Source organism: Mauremys reevesii, linkage group 5, assembly GCF_016161935.1.
Source record: "Mauremys reevesii isolate NIE-2019 linkage group 5, ASM1616193v1, whole genome shotgun sequence".
In the NCBI taxonomy this organism is placed as follows: domain Eukaryota; kingdom Metazoa; phylum Chordata; order Testudines; family Geoemydidae; genus Mauremys; species Mauremys reevesii.
This window is the reverse complement of record NC_052627.1, coordinates 69,755,261-69,782,699: the sequence shown is the minus strand read 5'-3', so window position 1 is coordinate 69,782,699 and position 27,439 is coordinate 69,755,261. Positions and strand designations below refer to the sequence as shown.

The window sequence follows — 27,439 nt, the reverse complement described above, 5'->3', positions numbered from 1 at the left end:
GTCAGAATAAAAATTATTTTAATCAACGTTTTACACGTTAGCAAAATATCTAGGATGTACGGGGGCGGGGTGTGAAGGTGCAAAGGTTTCAATATAAAAAATCTTCGGTCATTCGCAAAAGCATTAATAGTAAGAAGAACAGTTTATTATTTTGATTCTCTTAATCCAACTAATAATTTGCAAAATCCGCTGTCATTGCCAGAGAGAAAACCTGTATTTCCGCAGCTCCCATGAACGTGGGATCCCTTAATCCCTGGATGCTCCATTCCACTCCGTTTTGTGACCTTCAGCGTGGAGAGGGTAAGGAAAGAAGCTGCACCAACCTTGGGCAGCTCATTGAATTTTCACAGCAGCCTGGCTCTAGCTCGAGCATGCTCAGTGCAGCGCTGACCTACTTTTGCGTGCCGAAGTGTGGAGAGCGCTGGCTGCCGTTCCGCTGACTGAGAAGGAGCCGCCGGCGCTGCTGCTGTCTTCTGGGGTCGCGCTTGGAATGTTGCGGCACCCCAACGTTCCACAGCCGAACGTCTGGACACCGCCGTGTCGCTCCCTCGAGCGCAGCCCGGGTTGCTGAGGCAGGCGGTTGCTTGCAACACGCTACGTAGGGAGCACGGATTACAGCCGCAGCGACGGGGCCACCTCTGTGAGCATTTCTGTCGGGCTTCGGTTCAGTTTCTTGTCTGCTTTCCATCGCGGTGAAGGCGAAAGGCTCTGTGGCAACCTGAGGCGCAGCATTTAAGTAGGAGAGCATCGTGGGGAGCAGAGATCTCGGGCCCAGGCGATCGCACTGAAAAGCTAAGTGGCCAAGAGGAGGGCTGGCTCACCTAGGAGCTAGGCATCGGGCTTGAGGTTGGATTTATTCTTATAACTTTTAGCTTCCTACAGAGCACTGGTGGGCTGTTTTGGCATCAGGGTCAGATTAGCCGCTGGACACAATAGGATTGACCAGGACCCCAGCTGTAGGGAGCAGCGGAGGAACAGACTGCCAGTCAGGGAAGCCTGACCATGACCTGCTGTTGATTTTCCTCATAGGTTGGGTAGGGGGCTCCCACCTGCTGCTGATGATGATACTCTGGGCAGGCTGGGGCAAGGGGGCCCTCTGTGCTGAAAGGGGAAGGCTGACCCACCTATCCAGGAGTCCTGCCAGCTTAAAGATCAGAAATAGTTATGATCCCTGAACCACCACACCTGTGAAGGGTTCGGGGGGGGGGGGAGGGAAATTCTACTGATACCACCCCCAAAAGATCCCCCTGCTAGGGGAAAAATCTTACAATTCAGTTGTCTTCAGGTTTTATTTGCTTAACAAGCTCTACAAGTGCTGACAGAGTATAAGTAAAGGATTCCTCAGGTACAGCCTACCCAGGAGAGGGTTGTACACTATGTTTGGGGGTTGATTGCCTTTGTCCATTTGCCATTGCTAACCATTGCTGATCCTATGGTAAATAGATACATAGTACAATGCCATCTCTGTCATCTCTCTCTGCCGGGATCAGGCACTTTTTCCTCATCACTTTTGGATGTCTGTTATGGTTTCTGATTCTTGGAGGAAATATTTGTCTCACTTCCTTGTATTTGGGCAGTTGGAACAGAAAATCTCTCTCTGTCTCAATCTCTTCTCTGCAACATTGTCTGCACAGTTGCCTTTTGAGCCATGCCTTTTTCTGGGTTTAGACAGTGCTTTGTGCCTCCCAATTTCCATCTCCAGTTTGTGGTCACTCATTCTGTATTTGGTGAGATTCAGCCTTAGTTTTGCACATTTCACTGTGGTGCTCTGCTCCCTGAGTTCATTACTCTGATTGGGATCTGCAGCAGTCCTGCCTGTTGCTGTTTTTGATTTGCAGTATTGTCGATCCCAATTATTCAAAAATCATGAAGTCCAAAAGGATGGGGGCTGCCAGGGCACTGTGTGCCTAAGAACTGGGTTGCTTTAACCCACCCCATTGTCACCCACAGTAACATACAAACTGTTATATCAGACCAGCAGTCAATCAAATCCAGGATCCTGTCTCTGAGGGTAGTCAGTGCCAGATGCTTCAAAGGAAGGTGCAGTAATCCAGTTCGAAAGATTACTAAATAATCCGAACAATAATGAATGCCAGTTCTTAAAGCACTGCTTCATGCAGCAGGGAAACCCAAGGGATCAATCAAATATTAGGCATTCCTAATGCACCCATCACGATAATATCTACCTGTGGTGCTTCCAAGAAGCTGTACTCCTGAGAGTATAAAACTAATGAGGCCAAATGGCCTTTTCTCTCTGGAACCTTAAACTCCAGTGTTCTCTGTTTAACTTGGAATTTTTTATTTTGGGAAGTATGAGGTTGGACAGTAGATTTTTGGCACATTATTATATCCCTGTGGAGAGGAGGAAGGGGGGTATTAATTCAGCAAGTAGCACCTTTAGATAAAATAGATCTTTTAAGGAAGTTTTTTTATTGGGCTATTTTAATCTAAAGTAAAGTCAGCATGATTGTATTTCACATTAATTAAAAGTTTTGATCAGTACAACAGTCTCATGTGATACCTATCTGAATACCATGAGTGCCTTAAAGGGACAACATTCCTACAGTCTTCAACTTCGGAACATTCTGACAATGTCATCATACGACGTTACTTTAGCAGTACAATATAAGCAGTATAACAGGACAATCAATTGTAAATAACAAATAAGGACCACCAAGCAGTCATATTTTTAGTTCATTTGCACAGACCAGACTTTTGTACAAAGGAGTAAAAGTTTCTAACAATCTGACAACATTGATACCTCTTTCAGTCAGTAATTTGCAGCTTTTCAAATAGGTCTCTCTGATAAGCAACTTGCTTGACATTGTTTTAATTTCCAAATGGTCCTTCTAGACCAAGGGACCCCTCTTTTATGATACATTTTGTAGAAAAACTGAAATGTTAGTTTACAGTGAAAAAGTGTTTTTGAACTGAAATGTTTTTTAAAGTAAAAAAAACTAGCATACGTTTTTAGTTTTTTTAAACTATACATTTTAGAACAGTTTTCCTACTCATTGCAACAGGGTCAACTAGAGATCTGCTGTACTTCGACTCGTTTTAATGGAAATCATGTTTGCAGGATTTGCATCTTTTGTTTGGTTTGTTGTGTACAGACAGCAAAAGCATATTTGTTTGTGTTCGTGCAAGGGATAATAAAATCCCTTTCTTTTCTCTCTCTCTATAAGCCTTTTAGCTTAAAGTACTGTATATCAACACTGATTTATTGGACAGAAAAGCTGCAGCTTTTCTTCCACCATTTTATAACCACCACAATGCTGTAAAATATTCATGAGTTTAAACATCTCACAATAAAACAAATATAAATAAAGCTCTTCCAAATAGCAAACCATCTACCTGGGGGAGAATGGGGACAGGTGATTAATCTTTCTTCTGCTTTTAATTGTATACTTATAGATGTGCATGGTATCACTGAAGAGTTTGCAGTTTGAGCTGAATAGAATTAAAACACAATTCAATGAAATAAAATAGCAATGGGAAAAGGCATTAGGTATTCATTGCATGCCAGTAAAGCCCTGCAAAAACCCCATATAGCACAATTTCCCACTTTAACAATCTGAGAAAGGCCCATTCTATACTATAACAACTGCAGTGTTTGGGTATGGGATTAAAATGTGTTAGTTGTCCCACAAAACTGAAATACGATTCAGTCTTTGGTAGCAGATGGAACCAAACTGTTTTTACCATGTCCCCAAGTTGTGCTGCAATCCTGCAAACAGCCAACACTGTAGCATAGTTCAGGAAAAGAAACTCAAAACATAGTTGGTGCTATTTACACTTCAAGACGAAAATGATTTTTATCCGCTTTCAAGGAGTACCACGTTATACCCTCTTCCCAAACTCTCACATCATTACAATGTAAATGAGTCCAAAGCTATTCTCCATTTCTGTAACTGCCTAGCTCAGAATCTGAAGACTTAGGCCAGATCTATAGTAGGAGTGCTTTGGCACCATAGCCAAACCCGTATAGTATACCTGCAAAGCACTCCTAATTTGGACACAGCTAATGCCAGCAAAACTTCACTTTTCCCAGTATAGCTTATTCCAGTTCCCCCGCACCCAAGCAAAATAAGCTATACCAGTTTTGCTGATTTAACTCTGTGTACATTGGTGGTGTCTGTCAGAGATCACACCTCATCACACTCTTAACTGACATAGCTATACCAGCAAAAGTTTGTAACGTAGACCTGGCCCTAAATGCCCCCCATCGGATCCTTTTTTGTCAGGGCAAAACAGGTTGCAGGTTAGGGCCAGTGTGTGACGGTGTATATGTCTTGTCATTGAGTGCAATCCTAATTGCATTATTTAGTGCTTTAAACTGAAAATTCCTGCATTTAGTTAGTACAGTGTAATTTCCTATCCATGTACAGGCATGTCCTAGAAATGCCACTGCCAAACAATGGGGATACTATTACTTCCCACCAATTACCATAATTTAATTAAATCACTCATGGCCAAGTGCAGAGCATCACAATGCATATCGAAGGGGAAGGCTGAACAGGGAGGATACAAATGAAATGTCTTCCCCTACTACAAGCCTGCAAAAAGGAGTCAGTCATTTTGTCTCAGAGCTGATCTCCATGCAGACTTGCATTGAAATAAAAAAAGGTGTGAATTAAAACAATGTTAGTTATTTTGGTGAAATATAGTACGTGTAAATTCAGAATAAAAGTAGCTAAAGTCATTAAGGGCTTATAGTGCAGACACAGTTTTTGTACAGTTTAACTATTTTGGTTAGGGATGTAATTTTAAAAAAATAATTTATTAAATCAGTTCAACAACTAGTGAGGACACAGCTATATTGGTATAAATGGTGCTTTTCCCAGTATATCTTATTTCCTTAAATCTACCGGGATAAACTGTACCAATAGGGGATTGTTCTGCTTTAATTATGCCAAGTTTCAATCAATATAGTTGAAGTGATATACAAACTATGTGTTTAGACAAGATGTAACAAACTTTGTTTTTCTTTTCATGAAAAAACTTTATTTAAAAAAATAAAAATATTTTTACTTTGATTTAAACATTTGCAGCCCAAAGCTGACAGCCTTATGGCTGGCGCTTGGGAAGAAGAAAATGAAACTGACTATATACAAAAGTGCCCAGACCATTCTGTTCTCATTATCCAAGCTGAGCTGAGGGCAAAATACAAAGAGTACAAAAGAGCATAACGAGTGAAAAGTAAACCAGATATTTAAGTATTTCAAATTTAAATAATCTTAGGTCCTGTACATAGAGCCATGCGACTGGAGCCTTGTGCCCATACCACGCCCCATTGACTTCAGTGTAGCTCCACACAAGCATGAAGTTCTGTCCTCATGGGTCCCACTCTGGGATCAGGGACTAAGGGCTGGTCTACACTAAGGGGAAAAATCGATATAAGATACGCAACTTCAGCTACGTGAATAACGTAGCTGAAGTCGAAGTATCTTATATCGAATTACCTACCGTCCTCACGGCGTGGGATCGACGTCCGCGGCTCCCCATGTCGACGCCGCCACCGCCGTTCGGGGCGGCGGAGTTACGGAATCGATAGAAGCGCGTTCGGGGATCGATATATCGCGGCTAGATGAGACGCGATATATCAATCCCTGAAAAATCGATCGCTACCCGCCGATACGGCGGGTAGTGTAGACGTAGCCTAAGATGCTGTTAACTAATAGGTAAAGAAATCCAATAATTTTTAACTTGACATTATCCTTTTAGATGACAATCATTAACACACCTAAACTACAGTTAATTATTCCTTGCAAGCCACCCCTGACAGTTCTGAAGTGGTCATAAGCACAGTGTTAGTGCTTAACCTCCTTGTACTTCATCCTGGAGGTCAGTAAGTAAAAAACAAGTCAGTAAAATGTGGTAATACATGCATATCACAGATTACATATTTTTATATAATGACTGTGGCCCTCTGAAGGTTGGTGGGAGTTTTTATATACAAATTCATTATTCTCCTGTTACTGAAAGAGGAGCCTTAAGTTAAAATACTGTTTCTTAATGAAAACTACTGCACTGAAAATACAAAAGACTGAAACTATTCAGTTGTTTCGAAGACAAGATAAACCTTTAAAGATGTTTATATAAAATATGATTAGTCATGAAAAGCCTTTACTATTTTATTTAAACAAAACCTATATTTTTATCTTGATCCCATTAAATATCAGTCCGAGCATTCTATATTAAATGTAAAATGTGGGCTTTGGGGTTTTTTAGAATGTGTATTTAAAGGACTAATTTCCTCCCCATCAGCTAGGAAAACCAATTATATTTTAGCAAAGTGGACTTTTACGAATACAGTTTATGGAGTGGGGAAAGAGGAAGATAAATATATTGGGCCCAATTGTCCATTGCCTTGTCCCTTGCATAGTTACTTACTCCTGTGCCAAGTGGGTGTAAAACACTAACAAATCAGATTTCTCCAATTGTTTACACCCATGGAAGGATTTTAGACCCACTTGATGTAAATAAGAGATGAAAGGTGTATGAAGAAAATGAGAAATACACAGAAGCCAGTGGGATGAAGAAACTCACAGAGAGGTGGTATTTGGAATCATTGTGAGGAGATTCCATATGCCTCTCTTCTCTGCTATTCCTACTCCTTTCAACCAAAGGGATTTAAGTCCCTGATCTATCTGTGTTTAGTTTGAGTGATGAAGAAGTAGCAGTGTGAAAGCCATAGCCTAGGGTATGCTTGCAAAGAGTTAAGCAAATATCTCATAAAGTGACACAGCTGTTTCTGGAGTAATAGCTTTGTGTACCAAACCATGAAGCACAGACTGCCTGACCTCCTAAACAAATACAACTGCTAAATACATCCTGATGATTTATGCATCAGAGCTCTTTATTATTGTAGTAGAAACCTTGAAAAAGAGTATATACCTAAACATCCAACAAATTTACTGGACATGAAATTCTGGGTCTTCGCTACTGATTCTACAGCAGATCTTTCTGTGTCTATATAACCCACAACTCCCTAATGGAACATGTCCATCAAAATGCAGCAGAAGTAAGCTTCTCTACTGAAAAAAAATTCAGTTTTTATTGAGTACTTAATTGGTAACTTGGGAATTTATTAAGATGCTTTGTCCATGTGAAAAAATATATTTTTACAAATTGCAGACAGGAAGCCTTCTAGTTAACGTGTTCTCTAAATGTATCTGGCTAGACGTCCACTTTACATGAAATAGATGCTGGTGATACAATTTCATTTACACTGAAGTGTATCAAGGGTTTTGCTCAGATGTTTGGCACAGGTCCTCTACACTGCCGCACATGAGATCCACACTCAATTCCTTAGGTCATCAAGGACCGGGGGAGATTCTTGAGGAACTTAATAATCCTTCTAGATAATTACAGAGCAGCAAGCTTCATCTACTCATTTTAGGTTGAATGGATTATGGGCCTTGAGGATGGTTTGGAGAGGGGTGGAATTTAGGTCCCGATGCAGTAAAGCACTTAAGCACCTGCATTCCTTTAAGTACAAGAGGTCCCATTGACTTGGGACTATTCATATGCTTAACTGCTTTTCAGGATTAGGATCTCAAATAGGAAGAACAATTATTGAGTGGAATTCTGCTGATCTGCTTTGCAACTGTGTAGGTATATTATAAACCTAACTGTAAAGCAGAATTTTCTTTATTGGCTGTGAATTTCCTCCTAGTTCATTCAGTGTTAAAATATGATGTGCAGCTAGTGCTCCTTAAACAAAGGACTTCATCATAAAGTATGTCACTTGTTTTAGAATGACATTTATGTCCATCACATTGTATATCTTATTGCTTGGCATTTTATAACTGTAACTTCTTAGTGTGAATCTCAATTTTTAAATAAAGATTACGGAAACCTTTACAAAGGGTAAAGAAAAGAAACCTGTCTCAAAACCTCCTGTACTTTTAGTGCTGTCTGTAACAAGTAGCTTAGAAGGGTTTCTTTATTAATATGACTCTTCTCTGTAACATAGTTTTGTTATCTCCTCAGAGCCAGTGTACGTCTCTGAATTCTCCATTTTGCCTGCTTTCCCTATTTATTGTTGTTTGTCACTTTACAAACAAAAGGACAAGTTCCTGCCTGAAGTAGCTTAGTAGGATCTTTAAGCTATAGACTCCTTTATACCTTTACTTGTGAACAGCATTCCTAGTTAACAAAAACAGATTAGTTTGCAAATACTGAATTGCCCTACTGAAGACCATCCCACCTAGTAATCCATCTGTCAGTGGTCAATACCACATTTTTCAGCGTAAGGTGCAAAAAATCACAATAGTAGAGAGTTATGTACTTTGAAGTATGACGTTTTATATCCCTTCCATACTTTTTTGGCTAGCTTTCTTTTTTTAATCCTTATTACGACTGGATTTAACTAGATACTGTCATTTTCTATATAAATGCCCAGTCTATTTTTATTCTTGTTTCGCTCCTGGCTTTAATGTTATCTTGTGGCAATGAGTTTCATATGCTAATTATGTGTTGTGTAAAACATTATTTCCTTTTATTAGTTTTAAATTTGCTGCCTTCGATTTCATTGAATGTACCCTGGTTCTGGTATTATGAGAAAAGGTAAATAGGAGTGCCTGATCTATTTTCTCTATACCGTTCAATATTTTGTATACTTTAATCACATCCCCTCTTATTCATCTCCTCTCTGAGCTATACAGTCTTCTAATCTTGTTCTTAGACTAGTTCTGCTTTATGCTTTTTGAGATTAAGTTGAATTGAAGAGTTTCTGAACATGAGAAACCTAAACAATATGAGATAAAAGCACAACTTTAGATTCCTACTAACTACATACAAAAGAGAAATTATTTTTATTATTCCAACACTTACACATATCTTCTTGGGCATGTCTACCTTTGCCATTTAAAGCAGAAAAAGTCCCTTTTGTGTGCAAAAACCATGGGAGCATCTACACTTGCCAATGACTTTTTGCAGTGAAACTCAGAAGTTTCACCGCAAGAAGAAAACCACCTCCACGAGAGGTATATAGTTCTTACCGGTGATGTTTTTGCGGTGATGTGCAAGTAAGACATGTTCTTCCTGTTTACACAGCTTTTAGCCTCTGGAGGATATACCACAATGCCTAGGTGACCACTCTGGCCAGCAACTCTGCTGCTCTGATGCCAGGTAAACAGACATCCACCCCTCCCCTGCAAAGCCCCAGGAACTTTGAAACTTCCCTTCCACTTATCTGGCCAGGTGACAATGCCTGCTCTGCGGAGCAAACAATCCCCTGCTTGGAGCAATGCTGAGCTACTGGAGCTGATCAGTGTTTGGGGAGAGGAGGCTTTGCAGGGACCCAGATGCCCCGATCGCACACACACACCCCTTCCCACAAGACCCATCATCAAACTGGAGAGAAATGCACTGTTGGATAGCTGCCCTAGAGCGCTGCTCTCATCTGCAATGGAAGTGCTGCTAATGTAAACACTGTCTGACGCCTCAGGAATTAAGCGCTTTACTTTCACTGGTTCCCTATCACCGATGAAACTTACAGCGCAAAAACTCTGCAAGTGTAGACATACCCCTTGTGTACTTAGAGATCTGGCCCTTCCCACAGTTACACAGTCTTCAAACAGGTCTTCTCGACGGTGCTTTCACTCTTTTCTCCTTCTTTAGACTTTCATGGTAAGGCCATAGCCAATCTTTACTGCAGGTCAACATCTAACTAAACTCTTACAGTTTATCCGTCTCATTAATCTGTCTCCTCATTCTAGAATACCACTACCCAAAATGATAAAGGAATGCTAGAGGGGAGTTGCCATGGTGACTCCAAGTGTCATTTCTAGAATCTCTTAAGGCTTAGACACAAAACCCTCATTACTTCACATGTCCTTTGTTACTCTGTTTTTGGTGTCCCTAAGGCAATTCTCATATTTGTGCCTCTCACAAGTTGAGTATGACAGGGCTAAAGACACTTGGCTAGCCATGCAGCTCTGTTAGTGCACCTAAGGCCCTAACCTGCCTGTGAACATCTCTAGTATTTACAACACTTCTCTTGAGAAGATATAAGTGGCAGAATGGTAGGATGTTTGTTCTCACAGGGACCCAAGGAGAAGGTTCTGAAAGATTCTAAAGGCAACTGAAATGAGCTGTAGAGACAGAGAAATGTGCTTCAAGCTGGAAGCCATTAAACCAGTCAAGGAATCAGGTGCCTGAAGCTCTAAGGAAACGGTTAAGTCATGCAACAATTGCCATCCTAGCTAGAAACAGTAAAGAAGGAAACAGGAGAAAAGTCATGAGGGTACAAGCAAAGAAATATCCCAGAGAGACTGAGAATATTCTGTCATGTCCCTTTTAGGACCACTGCTTTTAGGATGATAGCTTTATTAACAAGAGGATGACAAAAGCCAGACAACTTGCTACCAGTTGTGAATGAACTGTGTTACTATTCATCTGCCAGCCTAGGCCCTAACAGTTTAATCTTTTATTGGGTGGTTCACACTCATGAGCCTCTGAACTCCCAGTGGTCTTTTGGCCCTTCTGAATGACATAAATAAGTCCCAGTGTCTGCATTTCTGCTCCAGTAAAACCTATTCGCTTTTGACAGTTGTCCACTGTATAAACATATTGCCTCTAAAACCAGAAAAAGGGATGGGTGTGAAGAGAAAAACCAGTAAGTAGTATTTAAATATCAGGGGTTAACTTTAACCATGACTTTGTAGTACTGTCCTCATGACTGCCAGTCAGGTGGTGGTTTTTGTGCTGTGGACAACTGAGAACAAGGATGAAACCAAAGTTCTCTTTCCTTTTTCTTCATATTTACAGACCAAGCAAACTAACTCTGGACTGTTAGTGTTCCTCAAACTATAGAGACACTATTTACCCATTATACGAGTTGATTTCTTTTGGTTTGCTGTTGAATTGAATAACCTCATAGCACTAGATAATAGGGATACATGTTATTATTAGAAGGAGAACAAATTAATATAGACTTAGTAAGCCAGAACAAGGTATGCATCAATGTCTCTCTTTTGTGTACCCCTATTCAGAATGACCAGTTGATGGAGCACAAATTCAGTACTTCTGAGTGCAGTCTCTTCATCCCCTATCAGTTTATTTGGGTTTTCAGGGGTAAAACACCAGCTGTGCACTTTGGGTATGATATTAAAAATAAAAAATCAACTGGTCAATCAGAACATGGCTGCATGCAATTGATATCCCCAACAGTCTCTGAAATAACAAGAGAAAGACCTCCCAGCTTGGACCAATGTTTATTCCTGGGTAGGAAAATTTACAAGTCTTATAGTTCCTCTCTGCTGTATTATGCACATAAGATGAAATGCCTATAAATATTGGCCATATATGACTGGGGGAACATTGGCAGTGCAGCATGATCTGGGAAACTCCCCCACATAAACAATATACTGTTAACACCCAAACAGTTTGTGGTCATGTCACCTGGAAGAGATGTATGCCATGCTCCCCTCAGATGACACGATTTCCAGTGGAATTCTCTAAGGAAGTTAATGCTGATTCTTGCAGTATTACTTTTAGCTGTTCAGTTTCTACCAGCTTTGTGGGGGAAGGGGGTGAGAGAATACAAGTTCAGACTGGAGACCAATGGCAGACGTGTTTTTGTTAGAATGGTTGCCCAGAACAGCACGTGGAGGGGCAGATGTTGCACATCTGTGTGCCAAATGCCCTGGGGTGAATGCTGAGATTCCTCATGGATCCTCAGATTCCATCCTAGTAGGTGATCATATCTTCTCTCTGTCCCAAGGAGGTAACACAGCACAGCTAAAGAAGTTCTTTCCCCTTTCCACAGGAAGGAGATAATTTGGCCATACAAGTAGGGTGTTTTTTAAAAAAACTTCTTTAGACTTGAAGTCATTAATTCAATAATTGGCTTATACAGATGTGTCAGTTCATGCGCCAAAGACAGAAATAACTACATTATTTACAGTGACAAAGATAAATCATTTATAATTTTTCCCCATTCTATGACAAAAATCCTCACATCACAGTTATTGGGTCTCATGAAAATGATGGGATTAATTTGTGTACGTAACAGAGTGTACTGCTTCAGCTGTTGGGATTTGGGGAGAGGTCGGAAAACATTTCAGGATGCTGGGTTTGGGCCTAATGAACTCAATGGAAACTTGGACTGAGTGAGTACTGGAGGATCGGACTCAATCTGCAGATGTGGGGGTCTCCATCAGGACTTATTTTGTGTTTCCATTCTTTGTTCCTCTCTAATAGCACTTTGGCACAGACAGAAGAGGATTTCCTATAATGTTTAGTTACCCTGGTGTCTTTTGTAGTGTCTGAAAACATTTGTTGCCCAAGCCCCAAGTCCAAAACACTGTTTAGGATTTTTCAGAAATGCCTGACCCTTGTACCCTGGAAAGTATTTAGCACTCCTCAGGAAACCTTTCGCACATTGCAGATAGAAGCAGACCGATATTGCAGTTGTCTCCATCCATTCTGGTTTGAAAATATCACCAGATAAGCTTTTGATAGATGGTTGGATTAATTCTATTTACTTCAAACCTAAATGCATCTATAAGGGCACTTTCAACTGTTTTAACATTGTACAATCCAGAAATCCCATGAGTGACTGAGGGTCTAAATGACTTATGCAAGGTCACACAGCGAGTCAATGGCAAAATGAGAAATAAAATTCAGAACTGCTGACTCCTAGATCTTGCTCTTACCACTAGAAGTAAAACTATTTAATTTTAAAATGTTATGGACCATACCTTGATGATATATTTTCAAAGTAGATATTCTTCACATTTGACTATGGACAAAACTTGGAAAAAGTTCATTGACTGAGTTTGAGTTCTGACAATACATTTACACTGTACATGCAGCCTATCGGAAAAGTGTAGTTTGGAACCTTTAGTGATGGTCCATCCTGGTAAATAGAGGAAAATGTTTCACTACTCTAACAACAGTAATGCCAATTTGTGTGTAGTCAAGTTAATTGTTCCATGTTGTAGAGATGGGAAAAAAACTTGGATGAGTATTGCCAGGGAAGGACAAATTCAGTTTAGAATAGAGAAAAAGAGGCCTTTTTAATTTTATTGCTCCCTTAATATATGGAATTGACCTAGTTTTGCCAGCAGTCATATTTTTGCCTTGTTTAGATGCCACAGTAATTTCCATTGTTAACCAAAATCCTTAAATAAAATCAAACTGCTTTGCAAAGGAAAGTGGAGACTTGGAAATTAATTAGATGTTTGCAGTTCTCTATATTTAGATCTCAGTTAGAATAGTTTATTTCTGCTAATGAACTAAGTTTTGCTGCATTTGAGTGGCTAATCTTGTGAAACCTATCAGTTGACCCCCTGTAGTTAATGTTAAAGCATATTGTGGTGTCTGTATTCCTTACACTATCCTATGGGTGGCATTTTCAGACATGCTCAGCTTTGGACTAACTCTGCACCTATCAAAGTCCATGGTAAAACGCCCATTCACTTCACTGCAGGCATAGTTAGACCAATAGTGAGTGCTTTTGAAAACCCCACCTTACCTGCAGAAACTCCAGCCACTTTATAGGATAGTACTCAAGGGGTTGTCAAGGGATGATAGTGTAATGAGATTATCGGCAAAAACTCTCTAGCCCAAACACTTAATGGTACATGACCAAAACAAGTGCCCCAGTTCCATTTCTAGCCCAAAGAAGCCGTAGCAAAAATTACATCTCTAGTGGATATTTTTCCTTTTTAAATTTAACTTAATAAAAACTAAGTTAAATATGTTTCTGAAATATTATATTTTAAGTATATTGCTCTAGCTTGGATAAACTCCACCATTCATACAGAACTTAAAGTCTGGCAGTAGCCTCAGCAAAGTGAATAATCCAAGATGCTTTACCATGTGTGCTGTGGTATGTAAACACAATTGCATGTGTTAAAGAAATAAAAACCAGATCCTACAACCCTTATGTAAGTAGTCCTTACTTAAGCTGTTGACTTAAAGAGGACTGTTTATGCAAGTGCAGTTGAAGGATGATGGCATGGTATCCTCTCTCACTGAAGATACCTCTCTCACAGGTCCTAGGAAGAACCAGATGATAGTAAAGCAGGATTGGATAGTTGAGTTTGTGATGACTGGGAGAGCAACATGGTAAATTGCCTCGCAGGTGCAAAGGTTGCAGATCTCATGAGACATCTAGGCAGACTTATCTGTTCTGCTGGAGAGGAGTCGGTGGTCCTGGTAAATGTAAGTAACAGTGACATAGGGAAAGGTTGGAGAGAGGCCCTGGAGGCCAAATTTAGCCTTCTAGGTCAGAGATTAAAGTCCAATACCTCAATGGTAGCATTCTCTGAAATGCTTCCAATTCCACATGCAGGACCAGAAAGACATGCAGAACTGCAGGATCTGTATGTGTGGATGAGATGATGGTGTGGGGAGGAGGGTTTTAGGTTTGTTAGGAACTGGGGAATCTTTTGGGAAAGGAAGCACCAATACAGGAAAGATGGTTCTACCTAAACCAAAATGGAACCAGACTGCTGGCGTGTAACATTAAAAAGGTTGTAGAGGATTTTTAAACTAAGAACTGAGGAAAAGCAGACAGGTACAAGGGTGCATATGGTTTGGACAGAAACATCCCTCAAGGATGCATTTATTAAAGAAGAAAGTCTGTATCATAGTAAAGAGGATAGGAAAGAAGTTGGTAAAGTACAGGTATGAGCGAGTGACATACAATCAAATTTGAAAGAGTCCCATTTAAATATAAACACAAAGGCAAGCAAATGAATATTGACAAAATGTACAAGTGCTTGTATACAAATGCTAGCAGTTTAAATATTAAGATGGGTGAACTGGTGTGCCTGGCATTAAATGAGGCTGTTGATATAATAGGCATCATGGAAATTTGGTGGAATGAGCATAATCAATGGAACGTGGTAACTCGAGGGTACAAAATACAATGACAGAGCAGGTTTTGCTGGTGAGGGAGTGGCACTATATATGAAACGAAAGCACAGCATCAAATAAAGTAAACATCTTAAATGAGTCAAACTTTACTATAGAATCTCTATGGATAGAAATCCCATGCTTGAACAATAAGAGCATAGCAGTAGGAATATACTACCAACCACCTGACCAGGATGATGATGGTGATTATGAAATGCTCAGGGAGATTAGAAAGGCTGCAAAGGCAGAAAACACAATAATAATGGGGGATTTCAGCTATCCTCATATTGACTTGGTATAACATCACCTCAGGAAGGGATCCAGAGAGAGATTTTCTAGACACCATAAATGACTGCTTTTTGGAGCACAGCTGGTCCTGGAATCCACAAAGGGAAACACAATTCTTGATTTAGTCCTAAGTGGAGCACAGGATCTGGTCCAAGAGGTGAATATAGCAGAACCGCTTGGTAATAGCAATCATAATGTAATTAAATTTAACAACCTGGGGTGGGGGAGATGCCAAAGAAACCCACTACAGTAGCATTTAATTACAAGGGGAACTACACAAAAATGAGGAAAATAGTTAAACGAATATTAAAAGGAACAGTCACAAGAGTGACATGCCTGCAAACTGCATGGAAACACCATAATAAACATTAAAAATACCGTAATAGAGGCTCAAAATAAATGTATAATCTGAATTAAAAAAAGCAGAGGACCAAAAAAATGCCACCATTGCTAAACAGCAGAGTAAAACAGGCACTTAGAGGCAAAAAGGCATCCTTTAAAAATTGAAAGTCAGATCCTAGTGAGCAAAATAGAAAGGAGCATAAACTCTGGCAAGTCAGGTGTAAAAGTATAATAAGGCAGGCCAAGAAAGAATTTGAAGAGCTAAGGACACAAAAACTAGCAGGAAATATATTTTTAAATACATCAGAAGCAGGAAATCTGCCAAACAATCAGTGGGACCACTAGACAATCAAGATGCTAAACGAGCACTCAAGGAAGACAATGATTTTTTTACATGCTTTGCACTGCAGAGGATAGGGGGAAGATCTCCATATCTGAACCATTTTTTTAGGTGACATATGTGAGGAACTGTCCCAGATTGAGGTGCAATAGAGGACATTTTAGAACAAATTGATAAACTAAACAGTAATAAGTCACCAGGATCAGGTGGTATTTACCCAAGTATTCTGAAGGAACTCAGATATAAAATTGCAGAACTAGTAACTGGGGTATATAACCTATTGGTTAAATCATCCTCTGTACCAGATGACTGGAGAGTAGCTAATGTAACACCACGTTTTAAAAAAGGCTGCAGAGGCAATGCTGGCAATTACAGGCCGGTAAGCCTAACTTCAGTTCCAGGTAAATTGATTAAAACTATAGTAAAAAACAAAATTATCACTCACAGAGATAAATACAATATGTTGGGAAAGAGTGAACATGGCTCTTATAAATGGAAGTCATGCCTCATCAATCTATTAGAATTCTTTAAGGTTGTCAACAAACATGGACAAGTGTGATCCAGTCAATATAGGGTACTTGGACTTTCAAAAAGTTTAGACAAGGTCCCTCACCAAAGGCTCTTAAGCAAACTAAGCAGTCGTGATATAAGGGAAGGTCCTCTCACAGATCAGTAACTGGTTAAAAGCTAGGAAACAAAGGATAGGAATAAATGGTTAGTTTTCACAATGAAGAGAGATAAACAGCAGGGTTCCCCAAAGATCTGGACTGAGACCAGTGCTGTTCAGCATATTCATAAATGATCTGGAGTACTGGGTGAACAGTGAGGTGTCAAAATTTGCAGATGATACAAAATTACTCCAGATAGTTTAGCCCAAAGCTGTCGTGAAGAGTTACTATGGGATCTCACAAGACGGGGTGACCGAGCAACAAAATGGTAGATGAAATTCAGTGTTGATAAATGCAAAGTAATGCACATTGGAAAACATAATCCCCTACTATACATACAAAATGATGGGGCCACTTTCTTGGAGTCATTGTGGATAGTTCTCTGAAAACATCTACTCAGTGTGCAGTTGCAGTCAAAAAAAGCAAACAGAATGTTAGGAGCCATTAGAAAAGGGATAGATAATAAGACAGCAAATATCTTCATACCACTATATAAATCAGTGGTACACCCACACCTTGAATACTATATGCAGATCTGGTCACCCCGTCTCGAAAAACATATATTAGAATTGGGAAAGGTATAGAGAAGGACAACAAAAATGATTAGGGATATGGAACAGCTTGCAAGTGAGGAGAGATTAAAAAGACTGCCACTGTTCAGCTCAGAAAACAGATGACTAAGGAGGGTTATAATAGAGGTCTATAAAATCATGAATGTTTTGAATAAAGCGAATAAGGAAGTGTTATTTACCCCTTCAAATAACACAAGAACCCAGGATCACCCAATGAAAATAAGCAGCAGGTTTAAAACAAACATAAGGCAATACTTTTTCACACACCACACAATCAGCCTGTGGAACTCGTTGCCAGGGAATGTTGTGGAGACCAAAAGTATAACTGGGTTCAAAAAAGAATTAGATATGTTCGTGTAGGATACAGGGGTGCTGGAACAATTTTTATAGTGGGGGGTTTCTGAGAGCCATTTAACCAAACTGTAAACCCTATGTAGAATGGAAACCACTTCAAGCCAGGGGATACAGCAGCACCCCCTGCATCCCTAATTCCAGCACCTATGGAACTATTGGCTATTAACCAAGATGGTCAGGTGTCTCCATGCTCCAGGTGTCCCTAAACCTCTGACTTCCAGAAGCTGGGACTGTACAATGGGATGGATCACTTGATAATTGTCCTGTCATGTTCATTTCCTCTGAAGCATCTGGCATTAGGTTATGTCGGAAGATAGAATACTGGACTAGATAGATCTTTGGTCTGACCCAGTATGGCTGTTCTTCTATTTTTATGACAGAACCAATAATGGCAACATTAATGTGATATGCTTTTTGCTTTTCCAGTTTAGGTGATTGCTGAGGATTAGTTTGTATGTAGAATCTTCAGACTAAAACTGCAACTGCTGCTACAGCTAAATTGCTGCTACGTGTCCAGGTAATAAATCCTTCTCCTACACTTGCCACTTTTATCAGTGCTATTCTTGGAAAAATGTATGCATCTTTTCCCAGTAAGAATGGGGATGGTGATAACATTAGCTTTTGGGTAAGACTAAAATGATGTGTGTCATATGCATTCATGGATATCTCATTATTTTAAAAAGAACTTTTTAATGGAATATTTATGTCTCATTTTTAAAAATGTATTTATTCTATAGGATTTTTTTCTTAAATGTAAATCTTCATGGATCAAGGTAAAACTTTCCTGTGATTTGCTCAGCTTAGAAGGCTGCATTCAATAGACAATTTCCTATCCCAGCTCTCTTCTGAACAGCCTACTGAAGAAAGATGAACATGCTGAACAGCCACCACTTTTTGAACTTCTTGCATACCACACGCCTTTTCATCTTACTAGCAGCTTTGACAGCTGCTGAGGATGTGACTAGTAGCACTTTAAATCACACTGACATGAACTTGGGATCTGTACCTGTGATTATCTCCATCGTTGATCATATTACAGTCAAGGAAGGGAATAGTGCCTTGATTGACTGCAATGTCCAAGGAAATCCTGCTCCACGTTACAAATGGTACAATTCCAATGGTTGTTTGCTGAAGGAAGAAGAGAACAGTGGTAAGGCTTTTATGCTCTGATTTATTTCTTACAATCTAACAAGGATCTTGGCATCCACACTTTGTTTATAATGGACTTTATTATTATATATAGACACGTGTGTGTAAATGTAACAACCTTATTGTGTTATGCTTTCCTGTGAGGAGGTATGAAAATATGGCAGTCTCCTGGGGTCATGGCAGCTGTAAATTCATTTGTATACACTCTGCGAGAAAACAATTACAGATTTTAGTGGTTTTTTTGTTTGTTTGTTTGTTTGTTTTTGTGTGGCCACACACAGCAGGAAACAAGAAAGCTGAAGAGATAATATAGAAACCAGGGCCGGCTCCAGGGTTTTTGCCGTCCCAAGCAGCGGGAAAAAAAACACACAAAAAAGCCGCGATCGCGAGCAGTGGCAGCTCCACTGTGCCGCTTTCTTCTTCAGCGGCAATTCGGCGGCAGGTCCTTCCCTCCGAGAGGGACCAAGGGACTCACCGCCGAAGAGCCCGACATGCCGCCCCTTCCCCTTGGCCGCCCCAAGCACCTGCTTGCTGGGCTGGTGCCTGGAGCCAGCCTGATAGAAACAAAAAGGAAGGGATTCTTTTCATCAGCAAATTTGTGTTTGGATCCTAGTCACCACTCTGTTCCCTTTGCTCTGATCTGGTGGCAAAGAGAGGATATAAAATTGGCTTAAGAGCTAGGTATTTTTGTTTACTGCCCAGGACCCGTCCATAACTTTTACTAAAAATACCCGTGACTAAAATGGCCTTAATGATAAATACATGCTTAATTCCTTTGCCATGTCCTTTGGGACCTTAGTATTACATAAACTCATCTTTATGAAATTTAAATTTGGGGACAAATGTAAGTGCACATTATTCCTTTATGATACAAGTAAGGTTATTGTAGTTTTATGAAGCAGCCATATTGTCCATGTAATAGAATTCATGCAGGACACTTTAAACACATCATAATGAAAGAAGGTTTTGAGTTATTCACATTAAATTCAGGATGACTTGTCTTATCAATAGCTGACCTGAGAGAAAACCCTGATATGATGCAATGATTCACCCAGCTGTGTGCACCACAGCATAATGTTTCTGTAACAGCTTTCTGTATTGTGACTTGTACTAACATATTTATCCATATGGGTACAGAAAGGAACTGACTGAGCTTCAAGCACAGTATGTAGGAGATAAGGCAGCGTATTGTAATTAGTGCTTTGGAGAGCTTTTACTGGAGCTCTCTCAGCAATAGTACTGAACAAAGCACTGTAAATTGCAGGGATATTAAGGCATTATATCACTTCAGCTTAAATTTCCAGTATTACAAGTTGTTTGTCCAGGAGGAAACATACCATCTCCTATAATGGGTGTTTCCTAGCACAAGCTTTTTCCCTAGTGTGTGTATTACTATATTTAAAATGTAGTGCTGAATTGTTCTCATGCAACAGGAAAAGCTCTACACAACAGTGTGGGCAATGAAAGGGGCGAAAATAATAAACAACTGAAAAATATTGTGTTATGGACAATTTGTGCTTGGAATCCACATGATTTGGCTTAACTGCTATTAGTACTTCCCAAGGTTAAAACAAGTGGTTGCCTAAGGAAGCAAAAGGAATGTTCCCTGTGGGTATAACTCAGCCAATGCAGAGAATTCATGCAGGACCCTGTGCACCACTTAAGACCCATTTAAGCCTTTAAATATGAGACTTAAGTGGTACATAGGGCCACGTGTAGGCTCTCTGCACTGTTGCTTTGTATGCCCAACTGAGAACTTTAAAGGTTGCATAATTTTCCAGTTTGTCGACGGCAGCAAAAACCTGTGAGCCAACACTAGTACCTTCTCTACACCCAGAATAGTCTGTTTCTCAGCAGGCTTGTGCTTTCTGCCAGAATCTTTTGGCACAAAACCAGACACTGAGTCACAGTCTAAATGCCATTATGTCATTTGTAACAGCTGCAGCAGGAATACATCAGCAAGCCATTTTGTGATTTTACAATGAATAAAGTTCCTATTGATTAAGAAGAGGTTTAGCAATACCAATGCTTTATATATTACACTATATTATAAGTGGGGCTGGTCATGCCACCTATTATGAAGGTTGCCTGACACTTCCTTTTATAAGACCCTATTTTTAGTTGCTTATAACTTTGCCAAACTATTACCATTTGGGCTGAAATTTTCCATGCTGGGTCTCTGCCTCAGACTGAAATTTTCTTTTTAAAAAAAATCAGTAAAACCAGTTTGGCTGTTTCCAAGGATGAGGTTAAAGAAAGATGCGTTGTCTTGTCCATGTTAAATTTGCCTCATTCTAAGCTATTGAAAAAAAACATTGCAGTTCACACATGCTTGGTAGAGACTTGCTAGCACTTCGGAGCTAAATTCTCCCAAAGATTGTGTTCTCATTGGACATGCTCTAGCTCACAGTTGACTTTCCCTGCAATTGCAACTCTGTGTTGCTATGGGTAGGACCAGGACCAGGCATTGGAACTGCAAGCGAGACTGTCTCTCCTAGGCTCTCAGTGATCCTCAAGATGTCCAAGAGAAGGAAGTTGCCTGATTCAAATGTACAGAGGACAAGACCTGGATAAGGGGCTGAGGTGGTGGTGGAAATAGATTGTGACAAGGAGCTTGGAGAGTGTTGGGGGGAAGTGCTTAGAAGCTGGTAAGGGGAGGGGAGGGGGTAGAGGAAAAAAGAAAATGGGAGTTGGGATAGGCAAGGAGATTGGGTGCCAAGGAGACTGGGAGCCAAGAAGCTTAGGAGCCAGGGAGGGGGAAACTGGGATCACATTAGGAATAGGGGGTAGATGGGGACTGGCTGAGCAAGTAGACTGTGACTGGGTATGAGCGGGGGAGTTGGGCTGGAGGGGAAGAGAAACAGATGTGTTGCGGAGCCAGGATATGGGGGGAGAACTGGAAGTGGCTGGGTAAGGAGACAGACTTGGGATTAGAAGCCTAAAGAGCAGAGATTCGGACTGGCAGGGTGAGAGAATGGGACTGGGATAAGGATCCCAGGGTGGGAAAGAGACAGGACTGAGACATGGACAGATTAGAGGAGACAGGATAGAAGGAATCAAGCTTATGGGGAATGGCTCGATGTGTCTGTGACCACTACTACACACTGCCCTCCAGAACAAGTCACCATTCCTCACCATTTCGCAATTACTGCATCTGACCTTTCCTTTGCTGTCAGCAACAATCCACTGGCAGAGTTTGTGTCCCATCACCCTTTAGTGCTAGCACATATAGAGACTGAAAACCTACAGAGGCTCCGTTAGTTCAAGTGGCAGAGGTCTGTGTGGCAGATCTACTGGTTTCAACCCTGCTGATGACCAAGCAGTATAATGAGTCAGTCTATATGGGGGTCAGTATAATGCCACTTGAGGGAATTTCTGTTTTAGAAATTTGCTTTTAAAAACTTAGGAAATGAGACACATGCAAAAACAAAACAAAAAAACAAAAAAAAAAACCCTCAAAACCCTGTGTTCAAAGAATGTTAAGGTTGCAAAGCCAGACACTTAAAAGTTAGGAAATGCCAGAATTAAAATTGCCTGTGCAAACTTAATGTGTAATGTGTATGCATTATGATACAGTCTTTAATTACATGGCCACATGCTGCCTTTTTTCAACAGTACCTCAGTTCCCCAAGCTTCAAAATGGGATAATAATACCATCTATTCTTGCCTGACTTCACAATCTTAGCATTCTTTTAATGTAGTGATTTTTGGATATAATAGTATAGAGAATTCCACACCCCAGCCTAAAATATTTTATATGGTTAGACAAAAAAACTTTAGGGCTCAGTTCTGACACCCTTACTCATGTTGAGTAGTACCTTACTCTGTAAGTTGTCTCCTTGTAATCAGCTGGGCTACTTACAGAGTAAGGTACTCAATGTAAATAAAGGTGGCAGAATCAGACCATAGTTAAGATTATTTAACTAATTATACTTTTATTATAATATTGTTAGAATACTAAATTAATCTAAAAAGTACAACTACAAAGTTTCACACTTCTTATTACTGATAACTAACTTTCTATTGTACTAGAGAATTTACATATACAGTCGCTATGAACATAACTGTACTTTAACATTTTTGTTTTGTTTCCCTATTATTTTAATCTGCCATAGCGTATTTTATTATTTATACTGTGGCTTAGTACACTGCATGTCTACAACTTCTTCATTCCATGATGTTATGTACAAAGTGACACCTGTAGACATGGAAAATTCTGACTACCTTACAATGTTTGGAGGGTGAGGTCCTGATACTGCAAAGACTTACCCACCTGCTCATCATTACACATTTTGATTAGTATTGGGAGTTTTCAGACATTGCAAACTCCATAAGAATAAGAGTGCAGAACTAATAATGTTGGTGGAAAAATAATTAGGAACTCCAAAAAAGTTAAGTTGGCGTAAGCATAGATTTTCACTGAGGATAGATGTGCAAACTATGAAACCTTTAGGATGAGCCATATTTTGAGTTAGAATAATTTTCAAAAAGAGGATAGCCACTAATATTCCAAATTGAAGCTGGCTTGTCTGATTAATTTCAAATGGCACATAATATGCTTCTGTAGCATAAGACTACGAATCCAAGAACTAAAAGAAGCTTTTAAACAAACAAACAACTCTCCGGGGAGAGAGAAGATGAAATCGGAGGGGGAGAGAATCAAATACATACAACCCACATCAAGAGGTGAGGTTGCCAGTGCAGGCATTGCCACAGCTATTGTGACTGTGCCACTTTCTCTCTGTAATTGCAGATTCTGTGCCCCTGCCTTTAGCCACCTTGTGCTGTTGTACAGAGAATCAGCATGGAAATCCACTGTGTGGTATTCAGGGAGACACAGAAACATCCAGAATTAGTAAAGCTACACTGTCCATTTGTGCTCTACTCTCTGTCCATACTCTGGAATTTACATGATGCAGGACCAGCCCTCCACACCCATGGTGAACATCATCTTTTAAGCCAGTCTTGCAATTTATCAAACCCACACTACAAACCAACTGAATAGGGCATACATATCTCCCTAGTATCTAAATAGTGGTGTTTGTCACTTAAAGATGAAACCTAGCTATTTATTTGGGCGGTGGGAAGGGAAGAGGAGCTAAGTCAATATCCTTATAATATTAGGACGGGCAGAAATGGGAGCAGATTCAGATTTGAGCTCAATTTGATGATCATCAGTCAGCCATGCTATTGTCAAAGCATGAAAAATTTGCACTTCTAACTCTTGCAGTAGAATGTAATGATCAAATGTATCAATAACATTGCATAAATCAGTAAAGATTGCTCCCAATAAGCTTCTTCAGATAAAAAAAAATCCACCAACATGTCCACAAGATTTTATTGAGCAACAGCCTGATCTTATTGGTGTGGCCCTGCTCTTTCCTCTGTCATCATACCCCTGCTGTCTTGTCGCTCCCTTTGTCAAGTCATGTTTCAGATTAGACTGTAAGCTCCTTGCATATTTTTTCTGCACTGTAAGATCCCTAGCATACTTTTGGGTGTGATGTAAAGTTAACAGTAACAAGATGATAGGAGATACTATAACAAAACACAAGAAAATTTACAATCTTCATTGGATTCAACAATGGACTACGTGACTTATCAGGTCTTCTATCTCAAACTTCTATTATTCATTAAAATTCAGCATTTTATGAAGTACAGCATGAGTTTGGGATGCTGTCCACAGTAGGTAATTAGGTTTTTAACTTGTTTGACTATGATAGATATACAATACAGTTTATTGTGGATAGTGAGACATTTAAAAAATGCGACCTGAGTATAATCAGTGACCTTCACAGTAGCTGAAATTGTATTGTGGTGGGATCCTAAAAGCAGACATGTTTTTGTGACAAGTGATTCACTCCAGTATAGTCTACGTTATTGCCATTTTTCTAAATTCTGGAGCCAGTATGACAAAACTGATGATTAAAATGTGATACTGACCATGTAAACAAATGTTTTGGACTGAATTCTTCTATATCTTTCCTGCAGGAAAATGGTGGTTTCTTGACAGTGGGCTACTGAACATTACCAGCGTGTCTTTTGATGATAGAGGTAAATACACTTGTGTTGCTTCTAACATGTATGGCACTGTGAATAATACTGTGACTCTGAGGGTCGTCTTTACCTCCGGAGATATGGGGATCTATTACATGATTGTCTGCCTCGTAGCTTTTACCATTGTTATGATCTTGAACATTACCAGGCTGTGTATGATGAGCAGCCATCTGAAGAAAACGGAGAAAGCAATCAACGAGTTTTTCAGAACAGAAGGAGCAGAGAAACTACAAAAAGCCTTTGAGATTGCTAAGCGTATCCCAATCATCACCTCAGCCAAAACTCTTGAGCTTGCCAAAGTAACCCAGTTCAAGACCATGGAATTTGCTCGCTACATTGAGGAACTTGCCCGAAGTGTTCCTCTGCCACCTCTCATCATGAACTGCAGGACTATAATGGAAGAAATCATGGAGGTGGTTGGCTTGGAAGAACAGGGACAGAATTTTGTACGGCAAGCAGCAGAAGGCCAGGAGACTACTGATGGAGATGATATGTTTATGATTCCTAATGCACTAAAGCGCAGCGACTCTCCCACAGCTGACTCTGAGGCATCATCACTGCATGAATCACCACAGCAGATTGCGATAAAAGTGTCAGTTCATCAGCTGTCCAAAAAGGACTGTATAGATGACCAGTCACAAGACAGTGTGCAATTAGAAATTAAGGAAGAAGAGATTCCTCAAACACCAGCATCTCCTACTGACCCAATTCCTGATCCTTCTACTGAACTAAACTCCAATGATATAGCATTGGCAACTGACAAAAATACATGTTTTATTTATGAAAGCCATGTGTGATAATTACTCTGTGAATCTATGCATAGCAAGAAAATCAGTTGGAGCTCCTTTAAAAATAGATATTGTACTTGCCACTAAGCCTTACCTGGAGATTATCATAGCAAAAGCATGCATGTCGATTATTTGATATTTTCTTCTTTGAGTTAATTTTACTATGATGTATGACAGAGTAATTACTATTATATTAATACTAATTGCTCTTTTTGGTTTAGGAGTTTTTTTCAGAAACATTTACCTCAGCAATTTCTAGGTTGTTGTCAACTTCAGTGACCTCCTGGAAGTCATTTGTAGTGTTAAAGACACTTAGATTTACTAAACATAAAACTGTTCTTCATTTTTCTCCTTCCGCTTCCTCTCTTCCATCTGCTGCATTTTTGTGTAACTGTTCCCATGAATTTGAAACATTGCCCAGGAGGCAGGATTTCATTAGCCAAACAAAATCCTAGTTAGATCCTATTTACCAAGCATCTTTGCCAAGCTGCATTGTGAATTAGAGGGCTATTAAAGAAGGTTAAATGTGTCTTTTTCATTTGAGACCATTTTATTTATGTTTAGACAGTGGGGAAATAGGTTTCCCTACCCCTTAGACTGAAGAAGCCAATAAGTGTTCATTCACACAGATGATATACAGTGTATTTTTTTCTACAGAAGAGAAAGCACTTTATTTCTGCCAGAAGGCTACAGTACAAACATGGAGTAGATTTTTTTCATATATTTAACCATCTGTTGACTTTACCAGAAGTCTATATCGAGAAGGACTATGGGTGTCCAAAATTTATTGTCTTGTTTTGCTTACATGGTAGAAGTAAATGGAACCAGGTGACTTTATAAAACCTGTCAGGAGTGTGGATTCAGTAAAAGTATTGTACACTCCAGTATTTTGTTGCAGATGAGGCTGAAGTGGTAAAATATCCTTGTTTATCAGGATTTCCTTTTTCTGCAATGCAATTTCCTGATGAACAAAAACAAGTGCATCCATAATCATAATCTTTTTAATCCGGCAATGAGTCAAAAAATTAGTCAAATACTTGCTATTAAGTCATAATGGTCACCTCAGTGCATAAAAATGGACAATGATCACAAACTGTATTATGATAGTACAATTGATCTGCTATTTTAAAAAATCCTCATCAAATTTAGATTTTCTGGGGTGAGGAGGTTCACTGACATCTGAGCAAATGTGACTCCATCTGTATATAGCTTTCATAATCATGGCCAGTGGGGCATATGTCTGTCATTGGAGATTTTTAAGAGCAGGTTAGCCAAACACCTGTCCAGGATGGTCTAGAGAAGACTTAGTCCTTCCTTGGCTGGGGATTGGACTAGTAGACCTCTTAAGGTCTCTTCCAGTCCTACAATTCTATAATATTAGGATCATGGAGTTATGCTCGGATATTAATGGACTGCAGGGATGGGGGAGGGAAGGGGGATAGTGTCTATTTCAGAAGTACTGTAATAATATGCACTACCAGATGAGCATGGAAAGAGATCACTTACAAGATAGAATTTGTGCATGATGAACAGTATGCTATTTAATCATCTGATACACATTTCACTTGGAACTGCTGAGCAGACCATGGTCTGTTCACTTTGGAGAAGGGCTACCATGCATTAGATCAAGTGTTAGAAATAACCTGGAGTCTCTTACTCCAGAGTGTTGTGGAGAGAGAATTCATTTAGACCGCTGAGAAATTGGTGAGCGCAGGCCATCCAGACATTTCCCAACAGCTGTCACAGCTAGTATAATTTGAGCAGTGCTGATGTTTGGCTTGGAGGAGATCAGATGTGTTCACCGCATAAATAGTTGGGGGCAAACAAGGTCAAATTTGAACCAAAGATGAAATTGCAGCCATCAGAAATGGATAACAATGGTGGTGGTGGCCCTGAATGGAGTGCTGAGTATCCTCAGGACCCAGTTCAGTTACAATCCACTGAGATACACTGAAGTAGCTAAGATATGCACCTGCCCTCACCTGTAAAATATGGTAAATGTCCCTT

At 39.9% G+C, this 27,439-nt stretch overlaps 1 protein-coding gene and 1 long non-coding RNA gene across 3 annotated transcripts; one reads left to right on the top strand and one right to left on the bottom strand.

Moving 5' to 3' along the window:
- Positions 1-271: 271 nt before the first annotated feature.
- On the top strand, positions 272-26,843 carry MFAP3L (microfibril associated protein 3 like). Of its 2 annotated transcripts, none has more exons than XM_039540210.1 (4): positions 272-846; positions 17,870-17,955; positions 18,176-18,588; positions 24,579-26,843. In XM_039540210.1, exons 3-4 carry the CDS (start codon positions 18,306-18,308, stop codon positions 25,439-25,441), a joined length of 1,146 nt encoding a protein of 381 aa, XP_039396144.1. In that variant the 5' UTR covers positions 272-846; positions 17,870-17,955; positions 18,176-18,305; the 3' UTR covers positions 25,442-26,843. The 2 variants fall into 2 exon arrangements, with proteins under 2 accessions (XP_039396144.1, XP_039396142.1); XM_039540208.1 differs by having other exon boundaries at positions 17,865-17,955.
- On the bottom strand, positions 8,611-9,702 carry LOC120406049. The gene is made up of 2 exons (XR_005599055.1): positions 9,534-9,702; positions 8,611-8,752 (listed from the first exon to the last, which is right to left on the bottom strand). It is a non-coding gene; the product is annotated as an uncharacterized LOC120406049 (long non-coding RNA).
- Positions 26,844-27,439: the final 596 nt, after the last annotated feature.